Here is a 22738-nt window from a genome sequence, read left to right as displayed (position 1 = left end):
AGCAAAGGTTGTACAAGCAATCTAATTCGAATCTATGTAGAAAATTATTATTCTGGCAGGACGCACGAATAACGATAGCTGAAAACAAGTTCATAACCCCATTTTATATACAGCTCGTTGTGAAGCGTACTCGTCATAAACCTCCTGTTTGTCTGGTATGTATCTTACCATTCGCTGCGTCGTATTCGCTCGTAACGTTCGCTGTGTGTTCTTTAAAGAAAAAAAAAGAGGTTTTGAATAGCATTTTGCTCTTAGAATGTTGCTTTCGATAGTTGAGGGTGGTAAAATCGATGCTGGAGCAGAAGGTGTAAGTTGAGCATTATCAAAGATGATGTTCTGTTGAGAAATATTGTGTGCCGGACACATTATTGCTGCCTGTGGATACTTGAGCTGCTGTTACAGCGGTAATTTTTCCCGAAATGAACTCAACTAGCGCCGCAATGCGGCCTTGTTGGTAAGGCATGTTGGAGCGCTATTGTAGGGCATTCAGACGAGGAAGCAGGAAGGCACAAAAAACACTGGCACTGCGCTAAGTTCAGACAATATGTTTTATTTCCGGATACCGATGACTTACTTATACTTTCCCCCGCTCGCATCAGCGACCACCTGCTTTATGAAATCAATTATTCAAGAGACAAAAAGAATTCGACAGGCACATTTAGAACCTTGGAATCATGAAAATGCTCATTTTGTGTACTCATGACGCGGCGCCACCTCCTCACCAATGGCTACGCCTTCACGTGCCCAGTGACGCATGCGTTAGGCCACACCCTTAGACAGCCAGATGGCTGTGATGTGACGTGTGCAATGACGCACGCACTATGCACACTTTAGACAGCTACAACAGTGGAGTCCACGTAGCGTCGGGGAAGCGTTCTCGTTTCCCTGGCGAATTTTAAGGCGCAAGCCTTTAGTGGCTCATGTGTGTCCTGGCGCAGTCCGTGGTGGACGCAGGAAAGCGGTGATCACTGGCGAGGGGAGCAAGGAGAAGAGGGCGCATCCCAGTAGCGCTGTCCGAGTGGGCACGTAGGAGAGCCCGGACATGCGCGTGGGGGTACGCGCACATCGGCGACGAACCTTGTGGCCAAATGGCTGTGATTGCATTCCATGCTCACTACCACGGCGGCGTCCTTTCGGAGAACAGTTCAAACAACAGCAAGAGGGCAGTCATAGGTAGTGTTTCGCCTATCGCAGTTTAGCTACGCAAAGTGCCCATCAATTTTTTATTTCAAAATCTTGAAATTACTTTGTTTACAGGAGCCTTCCTAATACATCTGACGGCAATCCGATAATTTGTTAAAGTGTTTTTACTCTGCGTCGTCCGCCATTTTTGGTAGCTCTACGGTAAGGCAGTCGGCCGCGAAGAAAAGCAAATAACAAGAAAATCGGGCCATCGATCTCCACAAACGCCTCAGAAATGGATATAACCATATGAAGCCCTACCATTGAAGGAAAAATCTTTCTAAACACGTAGAAAAAAGATAAAAACTAAGCAATTACAAAAGAGGAAATGCAAACGGGAGAGCCAAACGCAAGAACATACCAATAGCTTACGGCAAAGCGCGTTTACCAAAGACCCATTTGCTCGAAATGCGTAATGTTTTTTTTAAATAGGCTTAGAAATTCTGTGACCACACAGGCAGCTTTCTTGCTTATATGGAACACGCTTCATTTATTTCTTTGGAAGGCCGCGTAAGCGCAACACCCATGTTGTTTGACAAGAATAATAGAAATAAACTTAAAATTTAAATCTGGGATTCTACGTGTCCGAATTTGAAATTGTTATATGATTTGCCGTAGAGGGGGCTGCAGAAAAATTTAGTCACTCGTGTTTTTGTAACGAGCAGCTCAATAAGTACACGAGTGTTTTTGTACACGAGGCATATCGCCTCCACCGAAATGCCACCGCCGTGGTCGGTATTGAACGCACGACCACTAGCTCAGCACACAACCCCATACACTAAGCTAGTACTGCTAATTACAGTATCTTTGGTAAGGGCCATGCCAGCGGGCACTAGTGGTCCTCTGCGCCATGAAGCCAAGAATTATAGGGCCAATGAAACCGGTGACACTACGGGCAAGCAAGGGGATGAACCCAATCAGAAGGAGAGTGTACAAAAATGCTGAAGCACCTGGTAGAGTCAATGCGCGTGAATCTCGGTGGTCTCGAGGCTCCGGTCGCTACAAGTGCTCGTCGTGCTAGAGCCGCTTATCGCTGCTCTTTATAAGCTATAAAGATTTTATTTGGCGCATGTGCTGTTCACGCAGGGGAGGCCAGCTTCGTCCTAGCGCCTCCATATTTAGGTTCACTTGAATTGGCGACTACAGACTTGGTAGGAAACCTGATAGTGGCTTCATGGATGATATTTGTGAATGTTTATCATGAGAGTGTTGAACTTGCTTTCACCTTTGCGTATCCCTTTTGCTACGTCATCATCATCTCTCACCACACCTTTAAGTTCCCGTTCCCCCTCCCCCTGTGCAAGTAGCAGGCTAGAGCGCATTAGCTCAGACCGACCTCTTTGCCTTCTTTCAATTAAATTATATATATATATATATATATATATATATATATATATATATATATATATATATATATATATATATATATATATATATATATATATATATACCCATACATCTTGGTAAGGGCGCGTTGCCCCAATTTCTTCCAGTTCTGCTGGCACTTTTAGAATATATTGGTTATAGTTCAGGTTTGACCATTTCGTTGGGCGTGTTTACAACTTCTTAGCACAAGGCATAGAGCCACCGGCATACACTAGTACATAACTTTGAAGAAAAGCTTTCTTTTCGGATAACATGCCATTTCTATATAAAAAGACACGCGCAGGAGCCATGCTACAATCACATAAAAAGCGAAAAAAAAAAGAACAAGCCAGCAAGGGACAGCCACAACTTATATTGAATGAGGAAATGTACTAAAATTCAAGTAACGTGCCCAGATCTGTTTATCAGCCATCACCTACACAAGTTACACCTAGATAGAAGCAATTTCTTGCATGTCTTGTTAGTTCCCAGTGTTCCATATGATCCGTGAGGACTTGAATGACAATGAATGGAAAGCTACAGGGGTGACGCTCATGCACATTTGCTACTGCGCAAGTAGTTCTACCGTGTTTGGCAACGCTTTCATTTTCTTGAACACATACTGGATCTCCATGGCATCAACGTGTGACAATATCGCGTTTGCCGATACGGGGAAGAAGAAGAAATACAGGCTAGATCTAACACTCATATGTCCATTATTTAGCTGCAGTAAATCAGATGTCTACGCATTATGTCTCACATTATAGAATAACATGAATGACACTTTGGAAGTATAATATAAAAATGATGTTACTTATGTGCGCTTTTCCTTCGTACCTTTGTCATTGTTGCAACAGAAAGCTGTCCGCAAGTATAGTGTGATGTTCTTCGCTCAAGCGTTCCTGGAGACCGATGACCGCATTTTGGTGCTAACTGAGGCTTTTTGAACCTAAGTTGCTGTTCCTACTTTCCCGGATTCCGCGTGGCTACCTACCTTTCTACTGGGTGATGTGGGTGGTTGCGATGGTCGGAACGAGAAGTTTAATAGACCTAACACCGCATATCTATTCAACAGAGGTCAGCTATTTGCGACAGTGACACGACCAGATACATCAAAACAGATTGTTCTGAAAAGCTACAAATAAAAATGAAAATATAGGGCAAAGTCCACGTCGCAAAAGTCAATTTGGGAGGACGATCCAGGAATAAAATGTGCGTGGGCAAAGAAAGTCGTCGCGAACACTAAAATTGTATGTAATACAGAGGCCTGAATAATACTGCACCATGAGCAACAAAACATGATTTTTCCTAATTATCGCTAAGCGTGTTGTGCAACTTCTAAGAGACTCTTTCTCTTCGAGAACCGCAAGTTCGCTGTGCAAATATTCAATGTCACGCCCACGTAACATGCAACAGTGAGGGTTACATAACGGTTATATAGCCTTTTGTGGGCGTCCTCTCAAATTTGCAGAGCCACACTTTTTGGAAATTACAAATGACCTAACACACAAGGGTAGGTTAATATGCTGACTCTATGTCCTGCCACATGCATTGGCACACACTGAGAACGTACGGCTCAGAAGACGCCTGAGATTTGATGCGATTAAGGCCGGGATACATGGAGGGTCTTTGTCGACGACTTTCGCACACCAGAAAACGCCGCGGCGGTGTGACGCCCAATTTCCCCTGGCTGGGGCTACATGGAGCGAAAAAGCGACGGGCGCCGCCTCAGTGGGCCCAGACAAGTTAAAACTGCTTTAGTCAACATGAAATGAACAAATCTAGTTTACAACAAGAAAATGCAAACGAAAAACCCTAAAGCTTTGTCTAAAGCTCCTTCTGTTGCTTTTAATAATGTATCAGTATATTTTGTGCCTGTTTAGCGGAGAGATTGCGTTGGAAATAAGCGGTATGGCCACGCTGTGCGTAATCGAAAAAGGTTGACGTACAGGCGTGTCCCTGTCGTTATAATCTTTATAGTCGATCCTTCCACTATCCCACCATATGGGACGCTTCTGCACTGCACAGATAAGCTTATCGTTAAGTTACACGCGAGCTGCCTTTGAAGTGATGGCATTGTCGCTAACACAAAGTGCCAAGCCCGCGAACAGAGAAGCGCGCGAGCGAAAAGCATGTACCGGCGAGGAAGATGGAAGTGACGGAGGTGTCGGCCAGACAGCCATCAATGAAGCGCCTTGTCCTGTCGTCTTTCTTGTGTACATTGTTTTGCACTAAGCAAAGAAATTATCGATTTCTGCCAACTAGCCCGCCAACGCATTGGGCTGAGCCATGATTGGTTACACTTGCTGGCCGCCTCCAGCAGCGTGCGACGACGCGCGTCATTTATCTGGCGAGTCCTGACCGGCGGCGCCGGCCGTATTTTCTCGACGCCGGGCATCGAATGCGCACCGCCGGGCGAAAATTTCAGACCTGCCGCCGTATAGACTCTCCACGTATCCCTGTCTTTACGCAACTGAACAGAGCTGTTCAAATGTTTCTCCACGTCCACAGTGCGGACGATATGCAGAGCGAACTACACCTCATGTTGCGAGGAAGTCACGCATGCGCAGAACTTGCAAACCGCGCAATCAAGCGAGGTCTCCTATATGTGGCAGCAAGCTTTGAGAGGCGAACACCCCCCATTTACCACTGCGACTTCTTTCAAGCTGACCTATATCAAGTTGGCCTATTGCAATCTCTTCGCAAAGTGTTCATCAAGTTAACATCAGCTGAGGAATTCGCAAGGTATCGTTTAGCCACAATGACTTAAGCGAAAGAAATTGTGAAAGACGTTCGACAGCCGGGGTTGCTTGATCATCAACCAAGAAAAGTGAACGGGATATCTTGAGATAGTACTTCAGTAGGCTTGTGACCCGATAGTCCCTCTGGTTATTTAAGCTTAGCACACCTTGCACATTAATTATACGACATATATCTGAAAGGTCAGAAAAGCTGAAACAGTCCTTGATTTGACCTGACCGCAAGAACGCACAGGATACGAGGGTCGTTTTGCAGACCAAAAGAATGTCCCGCATGAAGTCGCGTGCCATGTAGAACATTTAAATTTTTGCCTTTTGCTGGCCTGTTCAGACTCCTATTCCGGTGGCATCGTTTTCGGTTACGGTCTTTTTGTGCCACTGGGTGTTATGTTAAGCGTAATTTCTATCTTTATTTCAATTAAAAGGGAGAAACCTATTATCTGGAATAGCATAAAGCATGGTACGGGACAGGTTCATTATATAATTATATTGAGCGTGGCTATTACGTTTCCGTGTCGACGTTAGAATATGAACGATTTATATTTCATCTGCTTTTGGTGATGAAGTCTAAAAAAATATAATATATGAGAAAGCTTTATTATCTTGCTGCAACAAATTATTTTTCAAGAGCCTCTTTTAAAAAATTGTCTAAACAATGTTTCTAACTCGACTAGAAAAAAGAGTAGCGAAGAAAATGTTTCGGGTTTGATTCTATCCACTTTTCCATTTTAGTTGTACACTCCTTTTAAATTTATTTTGTTGCTATGTTTTATTGTCACTATGCTTTTATTGTATTTATTTTTCATGTAGCACATGTACAATATTTCATTTATATTCGTTGGTATTACGTGCCAGAACCACAATATAATCACGAGGCACGCCATAATGGGGACCGGATTAATTTCGACCACCTGGAGTTGTTTAACGCGCACCTAAATATAAGTACACGGGTGTTCTTGCATTTTGCTCATATCGAAATGCGGCCGCCGTGGCCGCGGGAATCACACCCGTGTCCTAGGGCTTAACAGCGCAGGAGCTTAACCGCTGATCTACCATGGCGGGTCGTCTGATCGTCCGCTACCAAGCGTAAGGCATCAGTAATGATCATCATCAACAACAAATATCGTCTAGCGGGCCCGGGCCGGGCCTGGTCATGAACACGCGCGTCCTGGCTAAGTTTAGCAATGAACGCCCGGGTCCGGGGTGGGTCCAGGCTTGGAACCATAGACCCGGGCCGGGCCCGGGCTTGATATCACCGGCCTGCGCTGGGCTCGGGCTCCATAAAGCGGGCCCGGGCCGGGCCCTGGCGGAAAAATCAGGCCCGTGCAGTGCTTTAGAACAGTATAAGCCGGTGCACCCGAGCATCATAGCAGTGAAACCAGCGCCTAGTACAGCGCCTACAAGGCTGTTATCCAGTCTTTTAGCTGGTGTCCCAGCGACTCCCAGCGAACGTCAGCGTCCCTAGTGTCACCAATTGTAAAAAAAACGCGCTGGTTTCACACTGGAAGGCACTTGAAGACGCTGGTTTTTGCAACAAGGAAAGGCTGCAATTTATTCCCACGTAGTTATTATTTAATAAAAATTACTGTAATGTTCCTCACATTTTAAGTAATTTGATACCAATGGCAATTATAGTTTTTCCCAGGAGATCACGGCTAAGTATTGCACTGTTCCTAAATAACAGCCAAAACCGTTTGAAACTCTTGAATATAAAAGCTAGTGTAAAAGTCTGATTTATCCAAACTATTTTTAACTTTCCTTACATGTTACCTATAACTCAACTCTCATTATCACTAAATATAAAGAAGGCGCCTCGTTTAGTTGCCTGAGGACACTCTTGAAACCTACTAAGATGCTCGTGTAACGAATGAAGATAGGCAGAAAACGCGCGTTCTGGAAACATATTAAAGTCTCATGTAAGCCATAAAAATGGAACTTTGACCACACATCCCCGCGTTGAAGGTACCATTTTCCACCATACACGAACGTGCTGTCAAAAATGTCATGCAAATACGAAGTGCCCACATTTCCGAAGTGTAATAACATGGTAATTTGGTGGCCGGCTGAGTTCGGTCAATACCTACTGCAGGCTTTCTACACCAGTTCTGCAGGTGCATTTCTAAACCACTAGCAGGGTAGTAGAGATACTTTTATGTGTCTCACATCTTTCGTCTACCTTGGGTATAGGGGAAAGCTTGCAAAGCTCCAAATAAGGTCATAGGGCACGTTGAAAACGAGTGTTCAGCTACTTTTGTTTAGACCGTAGTTAAAGTTAATTTTTGAAAATTTGTTGATATATTGTTCCTGGCATCTGTGGCGTTGTCTCTGGCATCGAAATACATTGTTCCTGGTATCTAAATACTAATAGCGGAAATAATCACTTTTGTCAGGCGACCGTAAAAATACTCATATAAGGGTTTAGAGCGCTTTTAGTTGAGCTAATATCTCGGTTATGAAACTTAAAAGCTTGAGTACGGGTACATAGCGTATCGGCTGCAAAGTTATATGTAATGAGTTCTTACCTGTACTCAGCTTCACCGTGTCCATTAGCTTCACAGTGACGCTATAAGCATAACAAAAGACATATGAATAAAAAAAACGTTGGGATAATAGTTAGTTCAGGTACTTAACCATTTGATGCCTAGCGTTGCCCCAGAGCAACAGCCTAAATATATTTTTTCCTTGTCAACTACTGCAAATTTATGCACTTAAAGCCACTCGATGATACATCTGAGTGTTCTCAGCCTTGCAAAGGGAGACGTGCAACGCACTACCGGCTAATTGTTCTAGGAGAACAAAGGAAGCACACAGGTTTCGTCCCAGTACCACACGTGGAAACACTAAGTAACTTTGTGGTGTCGCAAGAAAAAATGTGTTTTTTCTTCTAGATATATCTTGAGTTTAGCTTGCCTCAGGCAACACTTGTGGTGCCACGTGCGGTTCTCATTGGCGTTGATAATATTTTGTTTATGCATAATGAACCCGCAAAAAATGATGTTGCTTTGGGGCAACGCTCGGCACATGACGGTATTAGCATAGTGTTACGCGTGCAGGCACTTAGTGGGATGCACGGGCAATATTAGCATCGGCGTGTGTCGTGATATTCGGGTAGACGGGTATGGCGGTACGCGGGTGTTTTGTGATAAGCATGCAGTTTTGTATCATGATTTTTGCAGCTTCTGTAGCTATACAAAGCGAACCAGGTTGTGCATATTACTTTTAGAGTAAAGAAAAAAAGTTATACTAGGTATTATTGTCAGTTTTTACATATTTTGGAGAAGACATGAATAAGCAGATTGCGAATAAGATTTTCAATATTTTTTCTGATCTACTTTTGTATACATTAGGCGAGGAAGGAAACGAAAAGAAGCAGAGTTCCGAAAGGTAACTAATTGGAAGACATGAGTATTCTCCCAAATGGAAAAAAGTGTATCGAACGTCAATCTATACAACGAAACTGAGGCGACAGAAGGTGATAGGTTAAGATCACTTTTTTATTTGTTCTATTGAAGCAGATCGCTCATCCTGTAGCCGCGAGAGTCAACATAAGGTAGGATAGAGTAAACCACTGGCATGAATTATTCTAAATCTAAGACACTGCACATCTAAACACATTTTTCGCCACCGTGCCAGATAGAAGATGTGTTTTCGTCTTCTGCCAAGTTGCCATTGCACAAGGGCTTTGCACCATTAGCACGGCCGCAAGTGCCCAGTATTACTCAAGAGCCGCGTATCATTGTTTCTTTGTGAAGGACGATAAATTCTTGCTCACATTATATTTGTTACGCCCGATGTGTTCTAAAGCAATCCTAGTGTTTTCATTCATTGATCTTATTTATTAATGTTTTCAGCATCAAAGTAGCAATTTGTAGTACATGAACGGATCATTTAAACAGTTAACTATAATGTATGCTTGAGATTTGTGTCTTTTTGAATAGTTCTGACCAAAAGAAATATGCTAAAAGAACACTTATTTTCACAGCCTGCATGTGAAGAAAAAGTTTGCATTCAAGAGGTGAACGTAATACTATTAGAATTTTTGCACCCCTCTGAATGTCTTTAGCACACTACCACAATAATAATCTCACTTAGATGCCTTGTGTCTGTGTGTTCATCGACAACTGGAGAAATTTTCGCCAATGGCATTTTCTAGCAATGGCACGAATAAAACGGTTGTTCGAAAAAATGACCCTTCGACAAGTATAGAAAAAAAGTTTGCACATAGCACATGCAAACCTTTTGTATCGTATATTCGTGAACTCTAGAGGTGTTAAGAGCTGGCTAGTGAGTATGCTACAGGTTTGTAACATCTCAGTACCATAAACGCCATCGGATTCATTGCGATAGTGACACAGTTGACAGAAACCGAACGCAGCTGAATATGCAGGTACCCTTAAACTTGTAGCTAGTCGAAGCGTAGGATAGAGACGTTATTCAGTAGGCAGTATGGTAAGCGAGGACCCTTGACAGGCTTCCAAATACGTCTTTACTCGTCCAAGGTTGGCTAGTTCTGTTCTTCAATTCTAGGTTTCCCCGAAGCGTAGCCCATTTTGAACATCTTCCGAAGGGACGACGAGACCAAGACAAACCGTGCCAAAGGACTGGTTGTAACGATTATCTTGAACTTTGATGTTGCACGTTATGCTGCTGATGCTGGGACTCATTGGCCGGATCTCTCAGCAGTAGCCAAGATATGGCTGGTTCTACTGGTTACAACGCCATATGCCCTCCGGTGACTTTACGCACGAAAAGTAAAGCTTTCAACTCTGTCGACTATGCTGCTTTGAGAGTATTTGTTGAAGAAGGCTAGTTCGATAAGTTCTACCGCTTTCTCAGAGAATGATAACTTTCGGTGACTCGTAAGTTAGTCACCGGCGTTTGTTGCCTAGCTATGGTTGGTGTCTCTTCCCTAGAAAGCTTCGCTTCTACGGTACGATATCTTATCACTGTAAGCAATTTGCAAGAACATTTTACAGTGTAAGAGACAGGCGTGCGCACCGACAGACCTATTCGCGGCATTATCTGACTTCTTAACGCGTCATGCATACCCGCGGGCTCGCTTGGCATAGGAGACGGGAAGGGCTGTCATTTGCATGTTGTGGCAACCTATTGGTCATTTATTTCTTGTCTAATGCATGGGTTATCGACTATACAGTTACTCACGCACAGACTAACTAGATCTGCCTTCGCACACTCCCTTTTGTTACCTTCCAGTAACTGTCGGCTGCAATCAAGATGCTTGCGTAGAGGGGTTTAGGTTTCGGTATGGAAACAATCAGTAGCATCATACTTCTTGACATGGGCGAATTGAGACACGTTGCTCCTAATTGGTGTGCAATCCGCGGAGCATGCGTTAGGTACTTCTACCGGGCTGAGTAGGACTGTGATGTTGCCGGATTGAACTTGAAGCATGAGTAAAGGTTATTGACGTAACTGATACCGTGCCTACTAACTTGCGAAGGTCACTAACGAATTTCCATGACACCCAGTGTTCGACACTACAAAGACTTGGCAGCGTCTGCGCAGATGTACAAATGCTGGCTGCCATGGCCCAGTAGTACACATATGAAGAGCCGCCAGTTTCTACATTCCGCGAAAATGTGGCATCTTTGTAGCAGCACAAAATTTTCTCCAACTTTACCGCAGTTGTTTTAATTGGCCTGGATGCAGCATTATGCGCAGCCATACTGGATGTAACGGTTCTAGTGACTGCATTTGACAACTCGTAATATGCTGTGTGTTGACAAGCATTGAAACGTGAATCTCAAGGAGACGGCGAAATTGCGCGTCATGGTTCCACATTGAACAGCGCTAGCAGCGGAATGCATGTGCAGCTTGCTTCATTTATGATTTGCAGGCATGTTCGCCTTGCCTTCTTCGATGATGGCTGCACTGCTGCCACACGAGGGGAAATATAGGGTACATGGTTAAGTTGACCCTTTCCTTGCATTTTTGAAGACGACGGTGGCAAGCTGGTTTTCGACTATGGCTGCTCTTACCTGCTTTCCTCTACCATCTGGAAGTAAATAAAAAATATCTTTCCCCTGTCGCGTTTTCGCTTCAGGCCGTGTGATTAGACGCAGTACCCAGGTTGCCCTCCACTTTCTATTTATCCCGATAGAAAATCGGCAAGTCCTCTGACAGACAGTTCATCAAGTCGCTATTGAGCACGACAGTATATTGATCAGGGGACCCTATCTCGCCATCAGTATGCTTACGTGGATCATCTCGTCTCACGCAGTAACGGCGGATTATCCAGGTCCTTTGATGTTTTCACCGGCGACAACGCTAGGAGATAGTCGATGTTGTTGCTGACGAAAACGCTCTCTCAACATGTGAACTGCGACGTCGTGGTTGCGGTCGACCAGCCTGATACGTTGAATCGCTTGCTTGGCAGCTTCTGTGAAATGCACAATATAGACTTGAAATGTTACGGAGGAAACAGCTTGAGAGTTTCGTGGATTTACGTACTTTAGTAATCCTGAAACTCTTGCCATTGACCTAAATCGCCTGTTATACGTAGGCACCTGGAGCCGCGGGAGCGCAAGTGACCGGCAATGCAGTGCACTGAGCTGGTGTTACGATGCCGTCAGCCTTCGTGCTGCTAATATGCTGCTCGGTTGTTGGAATGACCACTCGTAGACGGGGCACTGATGTTAGCATAATGTTAACATTGTTTCAGGACGAATTGGGCATTTACAATCGCATAAAGCACAACGTGGCCGTCAGCAGCACTCTCAATTAGATGCCTACACATCGTCTTCAGTTGCCGCGAAGATCTCCTTGTCAGCCGGGCGGAGCTAAGTTTTGTTGCATGAGAGCTGATTGGTGGCCTAGTGCGCATCACAATCCTGGTTCTGCAGAAATTATGCCAGCAGCTTAGTATTCTGGGATGCTCTGACGAAATCATTGTGTTCGTAGAAAGGATGATTCCTGATTTTCATGGCACATAAAATGGAGTACCCCTGGAGTAAGCTTGCAAAACACTCTTTACCCGACCAGGGCTGATTGCGCCATCCTACGTTGTTCTCTTCTTCCATAATCCGGTGTTGTCTTACACCGTAGCCCACTTTGAGCATTCAGAATACAGCACTTAGAAGTGTGGCATGGAGCCGGCCTCTAGAGTAAGTGGAAACATGCAGCAAACAGATAGGGTTGAAATGCGAAAACACCCTTGTACTTAGAATTAAGTGCACTTTTAAGAACCCCTGGCTGTCCAGATTATTCCGGAGTCCTCCACTACAACGTGCTTCATAATCAAATTGTGGTTTTGGAAGTAAATTCCCACAATTTATTTTTTATGCAGCAAATAGCAGACAACTGCACAAACAAAGGGCACACAGTAAGTTAGTAAAGTGCTTCCCTATGGAAGCCATGGAGAGCTTCATGATGGTAGATGCATCACATTGCCAAGATATGAAGCCTCATGCACGGATGGACACCTATAAAGAACCGTGATTAGTATATCTCAAGGGAATGCAAATATGTTTAAATAACATGATCCCGGAATATGCGTGGTATTACGTTTTCGCTTTTACAAAAATAAGACATATTTTGTACTCAGTCACGATGCTTAAATGAGCAGAGGTGTCTTCTACAATTTCCGTGAATCCAAATTCGGGACATGCTAGGCAATTGAACTCAAGTTTAATGTTCTGGCAACCTGCAAAAATGAACAATGAGGCAACAGATCCATCCATTGCATAGAAATAGCGAAGCCTGCACTTAAGATCATGCAGTAGTATTTTATTCATGCAACGTACTTATGGGTAAGTGATGATCAAAGTAAGCGGAAGTCATGAGGAAAAAGTGTTGTTGAGCTGCCTGTCACGTACAAATGTTGGCAATATGTAAATACGGCAGCGTTCAAAAATCTGAATATAATAAAGCGACATTTTGCTGTCGCACTACCTGTCAGGAGAACTTACTTCTGCATACGCTTGAAAAAAATCTCGTAAATGGTTCGTTTTGGCGTCATCCGTGTTGAACTGTGGGCACTTTTCCACACATTTTGACAACAAGTCTCGAAATGCCTGTAAATTGAAGAAAGCGTCCTGCTGGGAATTCTGCGTTTGGCTATCACGTTTGTATTGATTACATTGTAAGGAAGTGTTGTTGTAGGTTAGTGCACTAAAAGTCATAGCAATAAAATATAAGAAAAAGCAAGGCAGATTAGATATTTGCCAATAAAGCTTCGAAATGTCCTTACTCGTTTTCTTACATCACATTTATTGATCGGTTGCATGATGTGCTTTAGCTAGCATGGTAAAAAAAAAACACCGGGCTGTACAGAGGATCCTAAAAGGAATAAATGATAAAGTAATAAAACCACATACTAGAAAACAAAGGGCCAAACAAAAAAAAAGAAAATTGTAAATTTAGCAATGCTGTACCCAGATATTAATTTGACAATAAATAAATAGTATATCGAAAGGGAAGAATAAAAGAAGATAAATTTATTAGCAAATGTAGTACACATTTAAATAAATTCAGTATGGCTCTTACACATGTTACCGATTATTGTATCGCCGAAATTCTCCGCGCTGGTAGAAAAAGTGCAAACACGAAACAAAATGACTACCCGAAGAGTAACATTATAGGTGCAAAACATCAAAACGGTTGGCCTAAGTTACTTTGTTAACAACTAAAATTCGTTTATTTCCGCACCCTCAGAAAGCTTGCACAAATCTACTGAAACGAAAAAAAATGGTGCACAGAAGCGATAAGTGGGCTCTCGGCATTACTGTGTCTTGAGCGAGAGGTCGAATAGTTTTGTTCGATACATTCCTTTGCAACTCCTCTTTGTTTGTTTTCAGAAGCGAAAAAAAAGAAGAAAAGCAACTGGAAGTATTACGTTAAGTAACCATTCCGGATATAAAGTAGAATGTATCCGGAACTGCGCGGAAGGGTTAGGTACAGGTATTATCTTCAAATTTCGTGAGCATTGACACCAATTTGAACTCGTGAAGCCCGCTGCCATTGTCATCATTATCACAGTGCACAAGGGCATGTGCCCGTCGTTCGCGGGTGGGCTGACCCGGGCAGCTACGCGGGCAGCCGTGGCACTTGGGGCCCGGATGTCAACAAGTAAACGTGGTGGTCCCTGTTCCAGTGCCAGGTGTCCCTCCCTGAGAGCATCAGCCGATAGCCTGGCTCAGAAGCCACGGCCCTGGGCCCAAATGTTGAAGAAGGAACATGTAATACAACATGCAGGAGTGCTTGTGTTGTGGTGGCACTTGTGGAATTGAAGAAAAATGTTTATTACACGCAATTAGCAACGCGTAACACTGTGGTAGCTTGGGAGTGCTAAAGTAACGTGAAAGTAACTTAGCTAAGCTGTGAACGACGCGTAAGGTAATTGGAATGATTGTGTAAATACTCCTCATATGAATTCCGCCAGCTCACTCGGAAGCGTTTCTGCATCAATCTTAGAGTTAAAGTTGCATTGTTATACAGCCTAGATGTCTGCGCTATAGAAATCTCTGCATTCTTGCTCCTGAAACTAAAGAAATGTCGAAAAGGCTATATTGAACAATAAGGGATAAACACAATTTATTATTACAGTGAAAGCGGTATATTACTAACCCTCCGTAGTTTTTTCGGCGTCCGGTCGCAGAAACGGACTTACTAACAAACCCGTACGGGGCGCAGTGTGGCGGTGTAGATACCAAAATGCGCAACAGCTTAGAAATCTCGCCGTGAGCAACAGCGTGACGTTGAGGTTATCGCAGTATATAAGCACGCGAGGAATCAGCGCTAAAACAGCTGCGTTATCGATGGGACGGGCAGGTATAGTTCGTACACCCGTAGAACAACATCCATACGAGGAGCGCCGAAGGGAATGTAAATAAGAATGAAACGAGAATGTAAACGGTACCGGTGCGAAACGACCACCGAAGAAGAACGTTCTCGCGATCTGAACATAAACGACAATCGCGAGTCCGGGCACCTTCGAACGAGCAACGACTCCAGACTCGCAACGCTAAAAATGACAGCCATTTCACTCTGCGAAGATGGAATGGCAGCGGAAGCATTTTGCTATTCGTTTGAAAGCTTTGGCTGTTGTCAGCTTTTGCTGCCATTCCTTCTACACAGAGTGGAATGGCTGTCGATTTCTTTAAATGCACAAATGTCAAGCGCTAGCTTGTGTGAGAACATCTTGCACATTGGGTCATTGAAGGGGAAATGAGGAACGAAAATAGCTTAAGTTTGCTACTACAAGGAACGTAATGTCAGGATGTTATCGGCTAACCTAATAGCTAACCTAATAACCTAATAGCTATAACCTTTTTTGTGCGTGTCGGCAAGGTGAAACAGAAACGTCGCTGAATTTCCGCAAAATCTTGAGCAAATTTGGGAAAGCTGCCCCCAAAGCTTTTGAGACGAAGTGCCGTTCAGGCAGCATGCGGAGTCTTCCAGCTCTACTCATTTTGTGAATTTCTTAGACTTTGCCATTGAAGTGCTGTTTTCTCCTTAACTGCGATGGAGATAGAGTCTCACGCGCGCCCGCCGGACGCGGCAGCGCCGGTGGCGGCTGCCTCCAGGAAGCGCAACGGCACCGAGAGTGACACTGACAGCGATGACACTATGCAGTAGTATATCAGCAGCGAAGAATCTTGTGACGACACCTTCGAGCTAGCGCGTAGCCGTAAAGTAGAAAGAAGGTTTCTCAGCGCATCATCGAATTCGAGTGAGTCCGCCGTGAGATCTTCGAGGAATACCGAGCTGCTCACCATCCTGTTCGTGCCAGTTCTCGCCACTGACAACTTGAGGCGCCTCAACAGGCAAGGCGTGTCATCACATCTAGAGGCGCTGGTTCCGAACGAAACCAAAGACATCAGAGTGAACACCCGTAAGAACGTCCTAGCGATAGACATAGAACACGCGGCTGTGGTTAATTCCTTGCGCAAAGTCACGGAATTTAATGGGGGGAAAGTCTGCCCTCATAGTCCGCTGGGCAAACAAGTCAGCACTGGCGTAATTTACGACGTTGACGAGACCATTGTCGACTCCGATCGGCCGATGTTAATCAAGTCGGCCACAGAAAACACCGTCATCACAAACGCGTTTCGTCTCGCACGTTATGGTGCGTTAAGATTACATTTAAGGGGGAATCCCTCCCACCGCATGTAAAAGTGGCGCACCTCCGGCACTCATTTCGCCCTTTATACCAAAACCGCTGCAGTGCTGGAAATACGGGAAGTTTCGCCATGTGAGTATTGTGTGCAATAACACTACCCTCAGTTCTCGCTCCCAACGGGCCCCACACCACTAATACGTGCGAGGCCAGTGTGCTGAAATACACATACTGCAGCGGCCCTCACGATGTATCCTCGAAGTAATGCCCTCTGATTTGAATGGAAATGGCAATATTGAGGAAAACGGTTAGAGACCACTCATAGAACTGAGAAGCAGCTACATCTATCAAGCGACGATGATCACGTCGCCGACGTCAATCAAGAACCTCCAAAGCCTCAGCAGAACACCAGGCACGTATATTACCACCCACTCTTCCGCCCAGGACAAATGCAGTCAGCTCAAAGGACAAAGGTGCATCGAACAGCACGGATGCTGACGCTTGGCCTGCACTCCCTAGGCTAGATGCTCCTACTGAGCGAATGCAGACTTCTACAGCAAGGGACACTTCATCTGTTCCTTCCAAATTGACTAAGTTCAACAGATTGTTGTCATCATCAGCTCTCTGATGAGTACTATTCGTGTCCTTCTGGACAAGCTTCAGACACCAACAACTCGAAGTGTGTTGCAGATGCTGGATGCTATCAGTCCGGTTCTAGCGAGCCTCCAGAAGTCCAGTGCTTGAGAACTCCTACAGCAGAACCATGGCTCATCGACAACAGCGATCGTTCCCGGATAATGTGTGAAGTACTTCCGGATTCCAGTAGGACGCGAGAGGCCTGAGGTAACGTATTTCGAATTTTCAGCATATCGTGTTCGAAAACACCTTTGCTATACTGGTCATATGAGAACCGAACTTATCAGCCTTCATTAGACTCTTAGGATATGAACAATTTGTTTCAACCACATGAGTCCGTAGCAGTAACGTTCTGGTTTACATTCGCAAGGACCTTACGTATTTTTCCCAATCCGTAGCGCCACACGACGGTAACCAATACGTTTGTGTTACTCTGAAAAAGAAGTGGCTGTCTTTTACTCTTATTGGCGTCTACCTTTCCCCAACAAGTCATTTTGATAGCAAAAGACTAAATGAATATTGTGGCTGTTACTCCCGCCCCGGGGATAATAACAGGGGATTTCAACGCTCACCACCATATATGGGGAAGCTCCAGGATGAATTCGAGGGACAGGTGACTACTATCCTTTGCATCAGGCCACAACCTGTGTCTTCTAAATGACGGAAGCTCGACATATCTGCGAGGAACAACGTACAGATGCTGCCTTGACTTGAATTTGATGTCACTTTGCCTGACTTCGAGCGTGCAGTGGTTCACTGATATTGAAACCCATGGAAGTGATCATATTCCGACCAATGTGCGAATCCGTGGGCTTGACGCTGCATTGCCAGTTGTACCTCGACAAATCGACTGGTCAGTCTTTCAAGATCATGTAGAAGACACATGCAAAAAACATATCGCACGCAGAATAGAAGACATAATTGCAGACACAATGCTAGATTGTACGCGTTGCTTGACACAATTATCAAAGCGTACAGAGAATGAGCTCGAATTTGAAAGGATTCGTGCACTGTACGTCGCCGACCTGAAAGGAGGTACAGGCGCACAAAGTCAATCGCACAAAGAGAAGCTCGGCGCATGCAAAAAAGATGAAACGCCGAATGAATAAGCTAGCGCAGCAAGGATAGAAATGCTTTTGCGAGTCACTGGACCCCCGCAAGTCACTGTCCCACGTATGGTGTACCCTACGGGGTCTTTGCTCATATCCCCAGCAGCGATGCCCTTTTAACGCCCTTGCTCTCTATCAAAACCGCCGTGAGATAGATGTTGTAGAGGGATTTTGTTTGAAAGTCGCCGGTGGCACACTTTTTGTCCCTGACATTGCTTTAGGCGATATTCTCTATGGAAGAGTTAGAAGCTGCTATGGCACTCTGTAGGTGTTCGTCTTCACCAGGACCCGATGGCATAACATATACTGCTTTGCGCCACCTAGGTCGAGAAGCACGAAGAGAACTCCTGAGCCTTTTTAATAGTTCATGGCAAGATGGTGTCGTGCCACAGAAATGGAAACGGAGCCGCCTGGTACCGATGCTAAAGGAAGGAATGTCCCCGCTCGAACTGACATCGTATCGGCCTCTAAGCTCATAGAACGTATGATCCTCATGCGTCTCGAATGGTACCTTGAACACCACAAAATTTACCTTGACTATATAGCGGGATTTAGACGAGGCCGTTCATCGATTGACAATGTCATTGATCTAGCGTCATCTGTACAATAGCAAAAATGTTGGAAGTGATTATCAGTAGCAATTTTTTTGACGTAAAGGCGCTTACGACAACGTTTCCCATCAAACCATTCTAGACGCACTTTTGACAATTGAACTACGAGGGCGTGTATATGGATGGATCATAAACTACTTGACAGAAAGGTCCTTGTTCTTACGTAAGGAAGCTGGTCCGACTATCGACCACTACACATGCCGAGGCTTTCCCCAAGGCAGTATTCTAAGCCTTATTATTTTCAACCTCGCGCTTCTCGGCTTGCCGAATACCTACCGGAAACAGTGAGTATCTCAATCTACGCCGACGGACATCTGCATCTAGACATCAGCGGTAACTCACTTGCAGGTTCGTGTAAGGCTACAGAAAGCAGCAACACAGGCATCTATCTTCACCCACAAGACCTTACCATCTCAACAGAAAATTTGCGCTAGTCGCTTTCACGCGAAAAGCTATGTCTTGTTATCCAGTATGCATCAATGGCCAGCATATCTCCTACAAGAGAAATCATCGGTTATTGGGTGTCATTGTTGACCGGGTCCTCTCTTGGAGCCCTCAGGTTGCCCACTTGAAGAAAAAGCTTACATCTATTGTTCACGTCTTCAAGTTCATCACCGGAAACACATGAGGATCGTCAGTCGGCACCAGGCTACAGTTATATCGAGCACTTTTTATCGGATTCCTACGCTATAGCTCTCCCGTGGTTGCTAAAGCATGTCAGTAAAATCTTTAAGAAATTCAGCGCGTGCAAGCACAGGCACTACGTGTTTGCCTAGGCCTTCCGGGGAGCGCCTCAACAGCGGGAACTATTATAATGACTCCAAACCATGTCATAACGAATTAAATTAGCACCGATACGCATAGGGCCCATGATCAAAATGTTTCAGGGATGCAGTCAAGCTCTCTTGCGTGCCTGCAAGAACGACGACCATAGGCGTCCTTCTCCAACGAGCTCGGCATCTATCGTGCCTCCCTATCATCGGGCTTCACACCTTCCACACGTTCAACTTCAGCTTTGTTGTTGACAACAAGCTCAAGTGCGTCTTTCGGTTCCATGGATAAGAAAGAAGACCGACGTGCCTGCCTTGACGTTGAAGCAACCAGCTCTAGATTGTTTGTACATCTTGTACTTCAACTGAATCCACATATATAGGGATGTCTCTTCCACTCAGACCAGCTCCACAGGCGCAGTGGATATACCATCAAGATCAATAAGCATGCGATACAAGATTTCTCACTTCACAACATCGAGCGGTTCTGTGCTTGTTACCCTCTGAGGTGCCGTTGATTATATTAACAACCAACGTGCTAATCGTTGGGCAATATTATGCGATTCAAAGGCGGCCTTAGAATGTCTTCTGTCATCTCTCCATCGCGGGTCGTGTGAATAATTTGTGTCAGAGATAGAAGAAATGCAGCATCATATGATTGCGAAAGGACACTACGTCGTGTTTCATTGGCTGCCTCACCATTGCGTTATCTCCAGCAAAGAACTCGCTGACGAAGGTGCTAGGAAAGCACACAAAGGAGCAACCCTTGGTTTTGTACCTTTATCGCAGACTGACGCAGCGCAACACTTAAGCAAGCTAGCGCACCGTATGACATTGGAGAAGTGCCACACACCTGAATTCAACCAAGATCGATTACATTCCCTCGACCCATCCATGAAACTGTGGCTGTTACAAGGGAAACAATGCTGCTCCGCTTACGCTTGGGCGTCGCACTCACCAGTGCCTATACGTTTTAGATTCGAATAGCTGATAGCGCCAAGTGCAATGCCTGCGGTGTTGAGGAAACTACAGAGCATCTACTGTGCTACTGCCCATCTTTTGAAAATGAAAGACACGACTGCTGCACAGCTCTCAATCAGTTAGATAGAAAACCGTTCCCCTTGATCAAGATCTTGGGACCATGGCCTCGCATATCGCAGCTACAAAAAGCCACAAAATCGCTGCTGTGATATTGGAAAGCTACCGGATTTAGTCACTGTCCGTGATCCGGATAGTGACCGAATGATATCTCCAGTGGACTTTCTCTACATTTAATCTTTCCTTCCTCTTTTTTCTTTCCCGAGTGTAGGGTAGCCAAGCGGGCTTAGTCCTGGTTAACATCTCTACCTTTCATTTATCATTTGCTGTCTCTCTTTCTAAGTAACGTAGGCAAATGGAACACTAACTTTAACGCTACTGTAGCATAGTCGTTTTCAGAAACGTCTCACGCTGGTCTAGGGTCTGTGTGAGTGAGGAATAAACAATGAATTTACTAGCCCTGCGTAGTGGGCTTTTACTTCCCTATTATACTTGGAGAAGAAAGGATGATGACAGCTGAAATTACACGTTTACCCCCATATTGCAAGGTTTCAAATAGAACACAACTGAAGAACGCAAGCTATCTACATTTCCTATCGCGAGAAGGCAGTTTGTTTACACTATCCATGAAAATGTTCTGTAGTTCTCAGCGTACCTGAAAGCATAGCAGATTTCAAGAAGATGCACAAGGTATCATTTTAACCATGCTATGACATATAAGTGAAATGTTGCCGGTTAAATGCTACGCATTCGCCCATTGGACTATATGAAGGTTCCTCGCAATATTGATTCGTTGAAAATCCATGCGATAGGGAAGCGCCGTGTTCAAGCTCGTGTGCACAAGCCCAGGCGCTTGATTCTCCTATGTACGCGTATACATCTTCCTACAAACGAGCTATCTTATCATTCCCCTGCCCCATTTCTAGATTTCACGTAGCATTTGTAGATGTCCACTAATCGAACGTATTTAGTGAAACAGCAGAAGCCGGAGTGCTAAGACTATTTGAAATCGGTCTTTATAGAATAAAAGAATAATAAAAATATAATAAAACCTGTATTTTGTGAGCACACTGTGCATCATCTGAAGGCAACCATTGCTTCACCATGATAACATTTCCATGCGTCATGCAGGTAATTTCGGGCTGTCACATGTAACTTCTGGATAAAAAAGTGCGTTAAGAAGGCTCTTTTCAAAGCCACTTTACTAAAATCGAATTCACTAAAATGTCCCCATTGTTCTGTCGCGTCAAAAAACAGTCATCTGTCACTAAATTGAAAAACGTGTTACCAGACCGACAAGGAAGTTGCTAATTCTAGCGATTAGATCGCTAAAATGGCAACACTGATTGTGAGATAGCTAAAACTTGTGACAAGATTTGTACTTGAAAACACAGTATATATTAGGTAATGCTTAGGGTGTAAAACGCACTTTTCGGAAATTGTCTGACGTTAGTATTAGTCAGAGAAGAGGCTAACGTCCACTGAACTCAGCAGACGCAATGCTATTTGCAATAGCACCTGGTGAAATGCTATTCAAAGTAACGTGGGTACTTCTAGCGCTGAGTGAATGCCACGAGAAGTCTCATCTTCTGTCTCAAACACATGTCGCCGCGTATGAGATTCATTGGCTTGGAAGCCCAACTTTGGTATCGAAGTTATTAGGAAAAATGTGATGGCCACCTTGAGCCCAGTGATAGGGTGTGAAGCTGCGATAAGAAGTTCGTCTGTACACAAAGCGGAAAAAGCAAATATCTACTATTGCATGATTACGAAATGAAGCCGCGCTTTGTGTGTGGAAGATCGGATGATTCTAGGCTGCTACACCCCGGTCACCTTTGAAATTTCATATGGTATTCTCTCTGTTGTGTGAGGTTCACACCACCGAGGATTTGGACTGGCAAGATATAATAGGAACCTCCTCTTACAGAGCATGAAATGATATGAAACGCAGGTTGGCACGGCAAAGCACTGTCCACGTAAAACGTGGATGGCTCCAAAAAAATTTATCCGCTTTCAGGTTAACGACTAATTTGGCAGCTGCTGAAGTAGATGTGCGTGATAGGTTGAACGACGATGTAGTAATACAAATTCAAGAAACGAACTATTACAGTCGATAAGGAGAGCAAGTCGTCATAATACATACGTATGCGCAGCGCTTCTATAAATTGTCGATGCGTAGATATGACCACAA

At 44.5% G+C, this 22738-nt stretch overlaps 1 protein-coding gene across 1 annotated transcript in view; it reads right to left on the bottom strand.

Annotated features, from left to right (window-relative positions):
- Nucleotides 1-22738, bottom strand: part of LOC142564330 (phosphate-regulating neutral endopeptidase PHEX-like) — a 136687-nt gene that overhangs the window by 339 nt on the left and 113610 nt on the right. The window contains exons 19-20 of the mRNA XM_075675299.1: nt 13235-13339; nt 7829-7869 (exon numbers count right to left, since the gene is read on the bottom strand). Coding sequence (XP_075531414.1) covers nt 7829-7869; nt 13235-13339 — 146 coding nt within the window. The remainder of the gene's footprint in view (nt 1-7828; nt 7870-13234; nt 13340-22738) is intronic.

The sequence above is a fragment of the Dermacentor variabilis genome, chromosome 11 (genome assembly GCF_050947875.1).
Source record: "Dermacentor variabilis isolate Ectoservices chromosome 11, ASM5094787v1, whole genome shotgun sequence".
In the NCBI taxonomy this organism is placed as follows: Eukaryota; Metazoa; Arthropoda; class Arachnida; order Ixodida; family Ixodidae; genus Dermacentor; species Dermacentor variabilis.
The sequence above is the reverse complement of the archived record's forward strand: the minus strand, read 5'-3'. Positions and strand labels throughout refer to the sequence as shown.